The sequence below is a fragment of the Streptopelia decaocto genome (assembly GCF_964273445.1).
Source record: "Streptopelia decaocto genome assembly, chromosome: 3".
Lineage (NCBI taxonomy): Eukaryota > Metazoa > Chordata > Aves > Columbiformes > Columbidae > Streptopelia > Streptopelia decaocto.
The window spans coordinates 95,870,310-95,884,086 of record NC_138656.1 but is presented as its reverse complement, the minus strand read 5'-3'; the positions used below and the strand labels follow the sequence as shown (position 1 = coordinate 95,884,086).

General features: G+C 39.7%; 1 protein-coding gene across 9 annotated transcripts in view; it reads left to right on the top strand.

The window, feature by feature from the left end:
- Window positions 1-13,777, top strand: part of MLIP (muscular LMNA interacting protein) — a 108,251-nt gene that overhangs the window by 40,464 nt on the left and 54,010 nt on the right. For 8 of the 9 annotated variants that reach the window (XR_014183518.1, XM_082047455.1, XM_082047452.1 and 5 more), the window contains 3 exons: window positions 4,218-4,376; window positions 6,357-6,725; window positions 11,833-13,458. Coding sequence is in view for 8 of the 9 variants with exons in the window: in XM_082047455.1 (XP_081903581.1) it covers window positions 4,218-4,376; window positions 6,357-6,725; window positions 11,833-13,458 (2,154 nt within the window). In the remaining variant the exon portion in view is untranslated. The remainder of the gene's footprint in view (window positions 1-4,217; window positions 4,377-6,356; window positions 6,726-11,832; window positions 13,459-13,777) is intronic. The other variant, XM_082047458.1, reaches the window with a different exon arrangement.

Below are 13,777 nucleotides of genomic sequence, written 5' to 3'. Positions count from 1 at the left end.
TTTCACTTTAGCAATCTGTATTCCAGAAGGAGATCCTGGGAAGCAATCACCAACAATGGGACCTCAATTTAAATTACAAAATAGGCAGTATGCTGAATGCATATAGAGCATGTGAGAGATTAAATAGAAGTGTTCATTTGTCTTCATAAGGTAACTGAGACAATAAAAACGTGCTCTACAAGTAAGGACTGTAGGAGCTGTGGTAATGAAAACAATAATTAATATAATTTAAGTTACTGTCCCCAGGGCAGTTGTAAATTGATGGTATTATGCAATAAATGTGTTTGTAAATTGATGGCATAGGAAGTTGTGGAAGTCATCCAGCATAAATTTCTCCTTTTGAAGCTATTCGGCAATGCATTGTGCAAAAGCCTATAGCCCCCAATGGATATTCAAAGGTTATTTATATTAAACTCTATAATTTATGTTCTTCAAATAACTAAGTAACATGAAAGGATGCAATTAAAAACAATCAATTATTTCATTGTGCATAAAGCTGATTACATAATACAAACCAGAATTCATTAGTATTAACTGGAATAGATGTCACATATGGTATTTTTCTGCCACTGTAACTCTATTGATTCAAATGAATTACAGCAGCAGGGAATGTATGACATTGAATTCCTTCTGCTGTTACCATTGGGTGTCAAGAAAAGATGGTAATCTGCAAGAAAGTTTCATATATATATATATTTATATATTTGAATTTTAAGGTTATTTCTCTGTTACTTACCTCTATATGTCATACATTAATAGATGTAATTTAATGCTGGAAGTCCACCCTGTTAATTTCTTTCCGTTCTTCAAGGATAGAAACATCAGTCAGAGCATGTAGTAAATGAGATGAGTACATGAAAAAAGGTGCAAAAATGCTTTCCCTACCTTAAAAAAAAAAGTATGTAACGGTTCCTTCTGTTTCATGTTGTCCAATTAAAATTTAAATTTTAAAATGTCAAAATCTTTTAACCAAGATTTTGTAATCTGTAAAATGAAAACAACCGCTTAAAAGGTATTTTGAAACAAGAGGTTTTTTATCTTTTGTTTTCCCCAGTGGAAACATTCAGATTTTCTGACTATTCTTGTGAAATTTGCTCATTGTCTAGGTTCTTGTGGTGCAGCCCGGATTACATGACCAGATTTATCTGCTAGAAGTTCCCATTTAACACTTGCTATGAGTGAATCTAGGTGGGGCATATTTCTCCACACTGTCCCATGCAGTATCTGAAAACTTACAACTTTCTGAAATCCATCAATTTTCTTTGCTGGTTTATACTTTCTAAACTCCAGGGAAAATAAAATATACTAGGGCAATGTAAAAAATGCCGTGCTTTAATGGTATCTTCCACTTCAAAAAATATTCTAGCTTGCATACCTTTATATGTGTTTTCCAGTCCTAGTTTCAGCTTGCAAGCATTTTTGATAGTTATTTCCACAATGTTTTTAGGCTAAATGCAGCAAGTTTTTCTTTTCTTTAATTTTTCCACCAAAAGAATAAAACTGGAAGTGCAGGATGAGACATGGTACAGAATCAGGTGCTGGCAAGATCTCCTCATTGCTATGCAACTGTCTGGAACCTCATAACATGTTTTTTTTGTTTACATTACCTCATTACAAATATGCAGATAAAATACTGGAAGTTTAGCAATACCAGCACATTTGACTGGAATTTTCTGTTAACCTGTGTGTGTGGGGGGGCTTGTTGTTTGCACTCTTTTTCTTTCTCTTCCTTTTTCTTTTGTAAGGAATATTTTGTGCTGTGACACAAAAATATTCACTGATACAAAACAACTGATGTCAAGTGTCAAACAAGCATGACAGGCGGGTGAGGTAGAGGGGGAAAATGTTATTAAAGACAACCAAGGTAGCCAGAGTCACAAATTGCGTTTCCTAATGAGAGAGAGATGGTGAAAGCACAGCTGCAGACCTGCAGGAAAGCAACTGGTTCCAGTGGAGACCTAGGTGCTATGTGAGACTCTAATGGACAGTGTCAGCTGTACAGAAATCACTAATGCCTATAAGATGGGTGGTCCTGCCTGTGTGCAGGTGATCCTGTGTCTTGAAGAGCACCTTTGGGCACAGCAGGTGCTCAGGTGGAGGCTGCAGCCCTGGCTGTGTTGTAGGGACTGGCGGCTGCTTGCTAATGACTATGTCCTTGAGTACTGATGTTACTCTGCTGACCTGTACCAGGAGCAAGGACTATGTGCTTAATATGCCAGCTGTTGATATTTTAAAATTGTGTTGCTGCTTTATAAAAAGTGGTGAGCAGACTCAGGTACCTCAGCTGCTGAGAGAACGGCAGAGCTGTGTTCTTTCTCCCACACACAAAATAACATCCCGGGCTCTCAGCATGGTGGGACAGTTTGCAGCCAGCCTTTTGCGACTGATTCAGACATTGCGTGCCTGGGTGCTTGGCCACTTGTGTGAAGAGGAAGGGGTGAAAGTGGAAGACCACCTTGTCCCTGCATCTTTGCAGTACACACCTCTAACTGGGTGGCAGGCCTGAAGTGTCACATAACCTACTCATGTGAGTTTGTGAATATAAGGGCCTGATTTCAGAACTGAGATGGCTGCCATTTATTCAGATTTTTCACTTTCAAACATCAAACCACATCCTTCTTGCAGAATTAGAGGTGGGTACATGGAAATGTGTTCTGGGTGTGTCTGAGAAAGCAGTGTTCTCCTAAACTGTAGAGAAAAGAGCAGTTGGCGGTATTTGTATAAATAACCTGCCTCTGTTTTGCTCAAGCCCTTCAGGAAACAGCTGTCAGTGGAAGTAACTAATATTTGCTTACATTTTTAAAAAACTGGGAATCTGCATCTATAATTTTTAGTGTTCTAACCACGAGAAGACCAAGTCACGTGAATATATTCCATAATCCCACTCTGTTCCATAATTGCTGTTTACTTATGGATGCGAATTACAGAGAAGCATAACGAGACTCATAGCTCTCCAAGTTGTTTCACTTTAAACAAGTAAGCCAAAGAAGAGTCCAAGCAATGTTCCTGTTTTTCTCTGTGATTCAATAAATTTCAAGGTTCTGTGTATTAGAGTTCATTGAAAACACAGTTAACTGACATAAGCTTTAAAACAGATGATAAAACAAGGGGAAATCTATACATTCCATAGTTTTGAATCAGAAAGATGGATTTTCTACAATGAGTAGCAGGAAAGTAAGGATATCGTGTTGAGCCGTTTGGGATGTGGTTCTCCCTGTTTATCTTGCCAAGGCCTTTGGAGTTTGTTGCCCTGATAGTTGGCAAAGCAACTGAGAGTTTCACCATGGTGTGGACTTCTTTTTCCTGTCCACTATATCCTGTGAAGGGGATGGAAGTGACAGGAGACCACTGTCATAAAATTGAACATCTAGGTGAGATTGCTTTCTCTTATTGTCTCCCGTGCTTTCAGGCCCTACATACACAGTCCTAGCAAGAATACAATGTGGGGAGGGAGAAATGAGAAGACAGACACAGAATTAGTGGATATATGTGGCTGAATGGTTCAAAGAATCAGAATTCCTCCCAGATGTTTTTCAGAATCATCTGCATTTGCATTAGACAGTGTAAACATGTTTTTCTTTCTTTTTGCAGAGCAGAGGTTATTCAAATCTAAGTTGTTTAGCAAATACTCTAGGGCAGGGGTGTCAAACTCACTTTCACCAGGGGCCACATCAGCCTCATGGTGACATAGGAGTAGTTACATTTATACAGTCCCAAAATTACATTCTACTCCTACATTTATACATTTATACAGTCATGAAATTACATTCGGCCCTTTGAAGGCAACTGCGAGGCTGATGTGGCCTCAGTGAAAATGAGTTTGACACCTCTGCTCTAGGGGATATGTTATGTCCAAATACAGCACTACAATTACATTGTTGTTCTACTAAAGCGGCGTTAAAGATAAAAGCAGCCTTGTCATGAATTGAATATGGTTTTCTGTTTCTGGTATGGAACATGGAAAGAACAACAAATTTTACCCTGTCTGCCATGCCATGCCATTAGAATATATAAGATGATGACAGGTATAATCAAGGCAATATTTTGAATCTTAAAGAAAACCTTAATATACAATGGCCTGTTAAAAAAAACTATGACCAGTATAGTTAATAATTGACTTGTAAGTTATGCAGATGAAGTAATTAAAGTTATTTAAACTCTGACAAAAATAGTGTTTATTTGGACAAAAAAAGTTGAACTAATTGTGTGTTTTGCAGGTCACTTCTCAAGAATCTGGAACAAAACCATTGACCTTCACGTTTGTACCATCCATTGGAAGACTTCCAACTCATTTTGAGGTTCTAGATATCTCCAAGTTCCTTGTGACAGTTCCAGAGGAGCCAAAGGATTTGAGCAATCAAGGAATTCCAAATAAGGTAGATTTTTTTTTTGTGCTAATTTTCCTCTCTTCCAAAAGACACAGTAAACTTTGTCCTGAGCATCACTGAACTGAAGCTCTTTCCCTTGAACTGTTTCTTGGCTTGTACTTCATTTTAATTACCAAGCCTATGGGAGATGCAGAATTGCCGTGCAAGAGAAGGCTGATATCTGCTCAGCAGCCTATTTTGCCTTTGGCAGAGTTTATATTGGAAGAAAATCCTTGCCCATCTCAATGTTGTCCTCTGTCAGTCATGCAAGGGCTATGTTCTTGGCAGACCAGGGAAGATTCCTTCCTGATCTTCATGGGAGCAAGGGTGGTGTATGAGGAGTGTTATCCTATGGGTGTCAACCAAGAGGTGGTCACTGGGTCCTGGTTTCAGCAAATGCCAGTGCTGTGGCTTCCAGCAAAGGTGCCAATCCCTTTCATAGCTGTGTAGTAATGCATCAAAGTGAAAGCTTGCTTTTTGTTTTTGAAATCTTGTTCCAACATCAGCAGCACAACATTCCTGGTTCTCCTGCCTTTATCCAGCCCACAGTGCTTGTCATTCCTTTCCTGCCTCACAACGCCAAACAGTCTCTTATCCTATTCCATGCTGCTTGAGAGGAAACTGGAGTCCTCAGGTTAATATTAATACTTGTGATGAATCTACTGTTGTGTAACAGCTCCTTCCCTGGGAGATTGGTGGGGCTGCAGTTCTTGGTGCTAATAAACTTTTCTGAGGAGTTCAGAGTCCTCTGATCTGAACATCTTTCAGCATTTGCGGTGGCCTAAAAAAAGGGGCTGGTCTGGGCAGAGAACAGACATGTTTGACTATTATCCTCAGGGTGTTTAACTCATGAGTTACATTTCCAGCCACTCAGCATTAGTTTTGCTGTAACTAGTGACCTGAGTAAGGCAGAATCAGGCATTCCTGACCTCTGTCTCCCTGTTTTTCAATACAGGCAGAGAAAACTTTCCTGGCAGGTGATGCAGTACTGAGGCCTTCACAGCACTGATTATCCCCTTTTCTAAAGTGTCTAGAGCCTGAACAATATTTTAAAAAACCCAACAACATCAGATAATGAAAATAACGTCTCCAAACTCATTCTGGTGGTATCCCCCTTTATGGTTCAATATTTTTTAAATAACTGAACTCCAGGGACTCATAGAGCTGCCACTGGAAATTTGCCATTGTTACATTCCTGAAGTGGTATTAAAAAATTAGCCCAATGTACAGGCTTTCTCTTGCAGTAGACAATAGTTCTATTATTTTACCTGATTCCAGTTTCAAGAGAAGTGTGATTTACCTTTGCAATTTCAATATTGAATGATTTGGTGATACTCATGTTGTATGCTCAGCTTGTAATACTCGTGCTCTCATCTGAAGTGTGTTTGAGAAGTTACATACTGGAAGTGGAAATTGCAGAAAATACGAAGAACAATTGTGGTCTGTGCTGAGAAGCTTGAATATACAGTAAAGTTCTCTGACCTCAGATTCTTTGTCTGCTGTCTTCAGAGAATGGTCTGGCTTAAAGGCCTTTGTTTCTTCATTAATATGTATAGGTTTTGTCCCAGATTTGTCTGTCAAACTCCTTTGAGGAGCATTGTCTGCTCCCATGGATCCTGTGGTCGGGATGTCTTCCCATCGCGTCTGGCATAGTCTGGTCTGACAGCTCATTCGGCTTGACTGCACCCTTCTTTTCAGTTCCCGTGCCAGCCTCGGGCTCTGGCCATCGTTGTGCTGAGAGTCCCCTGTTGCTCTGTGAGTCGCTGGGGACAGCAGCCCCCACAGTGTCAGCTGGGGGGCTGGAAGCGAGGGTCTCCCTGAGAGCTGGTTTCTGCTGGGTGCTCATGCCCGTGCCCGAATTCTTCATTCACCCTCTGTGCTTTTGGTAGCGCAGTCCCAGCCACTGCTGCAAACCAAAAGTACTTTGCATTTTGGGAAACACAAATAAAATGCAGCTAATTGAGATATTTTCTCTTGTATCTTTTGCAGCCTAGTGCAGTCTCTCATGAGCTGGCTGTAAGCAGCGGGGCCAGACAAGACTGTGTGTCCGCCGTTCATACAGACAGTACCCGAACGATTTTCCAGTCCCCAGGGTGTAACGTGAGTAAAGGAGAAATGCAGGAGAATGACCTTTTCAAAGCTGAGTTTATCCTGATTACGGACTCCGGTGATGAAGATGAAGTAGCTGCTGTCTCGAACAACATCCATCGGCCTTCCAATGGCTACGGTCCCATCAGCGCTCAGCTGCTGGCCACGTCCCACGTGTCGCCAGGCACTGGGGCAGGGAAACCTCCTGGCGATGGGCATGTTTCAGGTGCTGCATCTTCTCTCAGCACTGCTGATCAACAGAAACATCAGGTAACCTGCTCTTTAAGCTCTAGAGCTAACCTTTGCTTTCTCAGGTTTTCAGTACGTGGACACCGAGTCAGTTTATAAAGAAGTTTGGCCAATTTATTCTCTAATTAGCATTTTCTGTTGGAGATTCCTGTAATGTTTAGACTCCAAGGAATTGTCTCAGCCCTCTGACTTGATGCATCTCCCTGCGGCTCTGGTGTATAAATGAGGCAGGTAATGCAGGTCAATTGTCCTACTTTTAAGAGCAGGTCATCATGACAGCAAGTTAATCAGAAGGTGTTAGATTCCTAGCTAGTCTAAATTGGCTAAGGTCATTTAAATCAATGGAGCCTGTGGATCATTTGAATTACGAGCATCAGGCTTCCCAGGCCTTTATTTTTCTCAACACCTACTGCAGCCCTTTATGCTAGAGAAAAAGCTGTAAAAATCTTATTATTGTGATGGTTAATTAGCACTGACTTTGTACAGATGTAAAGAACTAATGAAGTTGAAAGGTCCGTTTTATATTGATCTTTATAGGGCACATTTATTGATTTATTGAAATTTTAAACTGCCAAGGGGAGAGTTCAAAAAAAGGTCTTTGAAATGTTTCATTTTCAAAAGGCATTTATCCAATTTACTGCAAAAAGTGTTAATATCTCTCATTTTGGAAAGAGCACTCATAGTTTTCAAGGATGTATATGCATTGGAAAACTCTACCTTTAGTAAAACAATAACATCCTTCTCACATGGAGTAAATTCAGACATTTCCTTTGACCTCATCAAGGTTTCCATCAGTTGAAAATGCCTTTCTTCATTGACAGTTTTAAAAAAGGTGATCATGACTACTTCATCTCTTGAAATGAATAGGACTTCCTATCTTGTGTTGAAATACTTATGCTACTCAGTTTTTCATCAAATTCAGTGTCAATTTTTGTTTGAGGAAATTGTTTATGAGAAATCCAATCTGGTTTGGAGTTCGCAGCATTATGAAATACTCATTCCTTCCAAGAAACTCGCAGTGAATTTGGAGGGAATACTACCTGAGGAAGGTATAAAGGCATAGGGGAAGCAGCTTGTAAAAGAATAATCATCCTAGGGAAATACAAACTTACTTCAGCAATGTCCAGTATGCAGTTTCTGCCAGGCTTATTTGGATGCTTTATTGAAAAGCTAATACAAAAATTGGGTGGATTTTTTGTAGCACTATGCAGAAAAATTAATATGGTGTATCTTTCCTAAGCTTTTGATGACATGACGAGTAAACAGATTTGCCTGGTAAAGTTATAGAAAATACAGATTGGACAGAACAAGAAATTCAAGCCTAAATTTACTAGCTATTCTCTTGAATCTGAAGATAGTATGTATTATGGGTAATGCATATCTCACCATTATTCAGTTTTTCAATACTGAAATATCTAAATATCTCTAGCTGTCCTTAGCTTTTACTGAGTCGCTTTTCACTGTTGCTTTCATTCTTGTCTTTTCTTGGGAATCACTCTTTCTGTCTTACTATCCAATGAAGTATCATCTGTTCAGAAATAAAGGAATATTACAAAATTATTAGGTAGATGCATTAGTAATCTGTTGGTAGATTTCCTGTGTACAAACCATTCCATTTAGGAGCTACCTTGTATATTCTAGGATTATAACAGCAGTATCATGTCCCACTTAAGAGTTATTACATATTACATTATGTTAATTTAAAAACATAATTAGACTATGGGTTTCCTGCCAGAGATGAGAAAAACAAGAACCAACACTGGGGAGAGTTATGTTGTACAGAGGGTCACTCTAACTCAACCAGAGCGCTCCTACAGTTTCACTCATTTCTGACTTTAAATGAAAGAAGAAAAAAGAAAAGCATTGATAAAATGGAAGATTCTATTGTTCTTTGAGGCATAAAGATCCTGAGTAATGTTGGAAAATGCTATGCCATATTCAAAGTCAGAAAAACAAATCAATTTTAAAAATCCCAACAGTCTTTCTGGTTATATTTGGAAATTTTGATGATAGTTTACTGTTTACATATTGTGCTGCTGTTTTTTTTTTTGTTTTTTTTTTTTTTTTTTTTTTTTTTCTTTTTCTTTAGAGTGAAAGAAAGTCTACTTATGAAAGAGAACGGCAGACTGTTTCCTGCTGTCAGGAGTCCATCCTTGGGCTGAGGGGGGATGCGTCTGCTCTCTTGAATGCCAGGACATTAACTCAGCTTGGAGAAACTTCTTGACTCACTGTGGTGGATCAATAGCCAGAAGGCTTTTTTAGCTAGTCAGAGTCACTTGGCATTCCCCTGTCCAGTGCATGTCGTCTGGTTTGGCTTTTCCCAACAAGTCAGTCAAGAGTCCTTACAAACTCCTGCCATTGCCAGGAAGAATTCACCTTCATTGTTGGGAGAAACCAGACTGTTCTGAATGACATCTATATCAATTTGGTCTCAGCTTGCAGGCTGATTTACTGTGCTGTCTCCAGAGATTTTGTCAGATTTTCAACAGTCTCCAGTGTTTCTTTCTGGCTTTCGGGCTTTTAGGTTGCAGGCTGTGGTAGGGAATTTTTTTTTTCCTATCTATCTCTCTGGCTTTGTTGACTCTCACCAAGGGCAATCAAGGAGGTATCTGTGAACTGCCCACAACTACTTGAATGGCAGTTGCAAAGATGATAGACCCAAACTCCTCTCTGCAGTGGCAGGTGAGATGCAAACTGAAGTGTGGGTGGTCCTAGCTGGACATCTGGAGAAGCTTCCTCACTGGGAGGTGGTGTAGCACTGACACAGGCTGCCGGGGGGCGGAGGGGCTGCCTCTATGAGGGACTTCAGAGACTTGGTGAGACACAGCTGCAGCTGACCTGACCCACTGGTGAGGGCCCTACTTTGTGTTAGAGGCTGGACTAGATGACCTCGAGAAGTCACTTCCAAGTAACTTTTATGTTATTACCTGATTCTCTAAATAAGAGAGTAATAACCTATAGATGTAGTAACAGAAGACTTGAATAATGGCTCAATTAGCTCAACATGTAAAAGTTCAGTGGTGTTCAAACTGGAAGAAGACTACAAAAAAATGTCTTTATCATATTTGCAGAACCATATTTATCATCCGCTACCATAAACATTTTCCTAGCTGCTTATAACTATTTCTTATTAAGTTTTAACTAATTAAAAGTCATTACGCATTCTGCTCTTTGATTACAGACTTTCATATTAGTTCCTAATTTTCTTTTAATCTGTTGGCTTTATAAGGGAAATTTATCTATTCTATTTTGAAATATAAAGTTTCGTTTCCCATTTGTTTTTGTTGGTAGTTGATCAGCTTCCGTAACTCATTATGAAGTTCATGAAACTGCTCCAAATTATCAGATGTGTTACCATGCTGGTTTTTAACTTAGTAAATAATTTTCTATTTGGTTACATATTTAATAATAATTTTTCATCATGCTTAAATATTAGTAAATTATTCTCAATTTCTATTACTTTTTGTATTCTTAATTAGCAGCTTTTTCAATGAGAGTAATACATTTTTAATCCATTAGAATATACGTAACAATGCTATCATGGACATTCATTTTTATATTCTAATAACTGCATTGTATATGTCCACTGGCTTTCCACTCCGAAATGAGACACCTTAACAAACACATAAAATAAGGGGAAGTTATTGTAGTTGTAAAGGTATTCTGATGGTTGGTGTTTATTTCTATAAATCAAGGTATTGCCTTGGCTTTTCTGGAGGTATCTTATACAGTAAGTATCTTCAGTTTACCAGGCCTGCTACTTATTTGGAATCATTTAGCTGGAAGAGCTCACTTGTTTTAATTTACACAGGATAATAGGGTTCTGCTGTGCATATTTTGCCCATGTTTAGCATTTTAGGTATAGTTTCACCTTTCAAAGCCTGGAAGTCTGGCTCTTCTCTCACAGCTTCTTCCAGCACGTGCACTCACTTGAAAATTGTGTGTTTTGTACTTATTTTTGTTTTGTGATGAATCAATATTGTATGATATAATAATAATTCCTCTCTTTTTATGGGGAAGATATTTGTATTAAGAAGAATTCATAAGCTGAATCAAATCCATGTGCAAGTCATGTCTGTAGAAACTGGACATTGTAATTGTCTTTTATAGAATTGCATAATCTTTTGAGGGTATCAGACAATAGACGAATAGGTGTTCGTATATTTATATGAAGTTTGTAGGGATTAGAGTCAATTTCCCTGCTTTCAAATTGCTCAGTCAAAAGTTAGGTGATAATTTGTAGCCTTTTGATTTTACAGTTGACTTAGCTCACTATTTCATACTGATATGTTTTATTCATATTGCATATACCCCAGTTTTTAATTTCAGCATTACAATATCTTGGTAGATATTGAGAGAATTTCTTTCTTTAGAAGCATAAAACTGTATAAGAGGTTGATCATATACTTGTACGCTCTAATTAGTTTTGACAAATCCTAATTAGAATAGACCAAAGGAAAAAAACGCTCTTGAAAGAGCTCATTACCGTATTATTAGTGTACTGTAAGACTGTGGAGAAAGGGATAAGAACTCTTAAATGCCTGCAAACTGTCAAACGCACTGCTCTGTGAATGACAAGAAAAGTTCAAAACAAACTGGATGTCTGATTTAAGCAGTTCTGAGCAAATTTCTTGTTCTGATATCATAGTGCTGCAGAAGGTGTTGTTTACTGAATGAGAAAAAGAGTACTTGACTTGAATCTCATTTACAGAAAGGCTACTTTCCACTGAACTGGTAAAGTGAGATGGGACAATATTGCCATTTTCTCACTTTCCGTTGTGGTTATACAATGCGAATGGCATCACATGATTCTGGACACCGATGGCACAACTGTCTTGGGTTTTCCATAAGATGAAAAACACAGTAGCCTTGAACCTTGTTTATGTCAACAAAACTGAGGTCTTTATAAAAATAAAGTAACATATAACTTGTCTGCACACAGTCACCTCCCCTGAGAACATCATCCATCAGGCTGTATCCCTGAATTTAAGACAGTCCTGTGCTTTCAACTCACAGAGCAGTACTAATGGAAACACTATGTGCATGACCACAGGACTGAAATGTGGGGTGCTTAACAGTTCCACATGTTCCACCTGTATTAACATTTCTGTTTTTCTTTTTTCTCCAGTTAATTTCTACTCTTTCCATCTCTGATCATCTTTCCTCTAAACCACCTGCTGTACACTTAATTTCTCCAACTAATCAGAAAATAGCGTGTGGTGCCGTGGTTAACCTGAATCAAGCCTCTTCGCTGGAAGACTCCTGTAACAACTGGCAGTCAGCAACTGGGTTTTCTAAGCAAGAATCATCTCTCTGCTTTCAGTCTGCTTCCTGTAGTTCACCTTCCTCTGTGACTAAAATATCCTCTTCTGCATCAAGCAGTTGTTACTCCGCTCCCCAACTGTATGATAAGCTACGAACACCAAGTCCCTACACCCCTGGCTGTGTTTGCAAAACGGGAGACTTCACATCCTCTGTTCCAGCAAAGAGCCCAAGTCTTTCCCCTGATCCTCCATATTCAGCTGGAACACAAGGATCTTCAGCTCAGCCTTTATCTTCCAGTTCCTCCAAAAGATTGAATGCTTTATCTCCTGTCCCTGTACATATCATAACACATTCATTATCTCCTAGCCCTAAACCTTTGTCTCCACCCTCTCTTTACGGCTCCTCTTCAACCATATGTAGTATAAATGAGCCTTGCACAAAAATGTCATCTAGAGGAAATTTAGCAAAGTCAGATGTCAGATCCCCTCTGCCAACCAGACTGACCCTCTTAACTGCTATTTTGAGATCAGGCTCTTCTCAGCGGAGACCGCTTTCCCCTGCTTCTTGTCCCACGTTTTCTCCTAGCTCGCTTGATTCTTCTACACTTGCAATAGATCAAAAGTCCAAAACAACTCCCCCAACCCCCAAGGAATCTGTTTCAAGCCCCCCTATAAGGCCAGATTCTCCCAACAGAGAGGAATATTGGCTTTCAGGCTGGGCTCAGCAGCTGCCTCTACCCACCAAGCCTCAGCTCACTCCTAGGGCAAGGTCCCTTTCTCCTAAAAAGCACCTTCCAGTTGGGACACTTTCTCCAGAATACCAAAGTCCTCTGACATCCCCCATCTCCTCCCATAGAAAATCAGTTGCTTCTACAGGTTTACCGCCTACTCTGCCTCCTCCTTGTGCCCCAGCACCCTCCGCCCTTGCACACCCTACCTCTCCGTCTCCAGGAGGCCTGCGGGATGCTGCCTCCAGGTCCCGGGCACCTCAGAAGTCTCAGAGAGTACACACTTACTCACCCATCTTTACCTGCCGGTCATATCCTTTGCTTTCTTCTACCAGTCTTAGTGGCATAGTCTCACCCACCCTAGAAAAATGTCCACCTCCTTCCCCAAGTCTTTTGCATTCAGCTTCTAGATCTAAATCAGATTCATCAGAAACATCTGTTCAGGACATGAGTACCCCTTCTCCTACCCCTTCAAGTGTTTTAAAGCAGTGGTCTCTCTCACGGCCTCATTCTACTCCACCAGTTCCACAAACTGGTAATATTAATTCCCAGTCACTGCAGCTTAATTCTTCATTGGTGCATACAAATCATAGGTCTAATTCCTCCTCTCCAAGACCTGTGCAATCTGCCACCTCACTGGTATTAAAGTGCAGATCTCCTGTCTCAGACAACTCACCAGGCACACTGCCATCAAGACCCAGAGAGCTGACTTCACCACAGTCTTTTTCCCTGCCTTCTGACCGTGAAAACTTCAAACCCAAGGTACTCCTGGTGCATGCTTATTTTCTAATAGTTCTTTGTCCATGTAGGAAAAACCACATCTGTGTTGCACAATGCTAGTAAAATAAATGAGCTGTGGAAAAATTGTTTAAAAAGGAACTGGTTTTGTATTGATAGTGAAGATAGCAAAGACTAAGTCCTACCATATAAAATTGCTAGCAATGACTTCTATATTGTGGAGAAGATGCTGTAGGAGTCCTTTAGCATAAAAATAAAATACTGTATTCATGAATTGGAGGAGATACTACTAAGTGTGTGTTTGTGGACATAGGCTCTGATATACATTTGGTGCACTTATTTT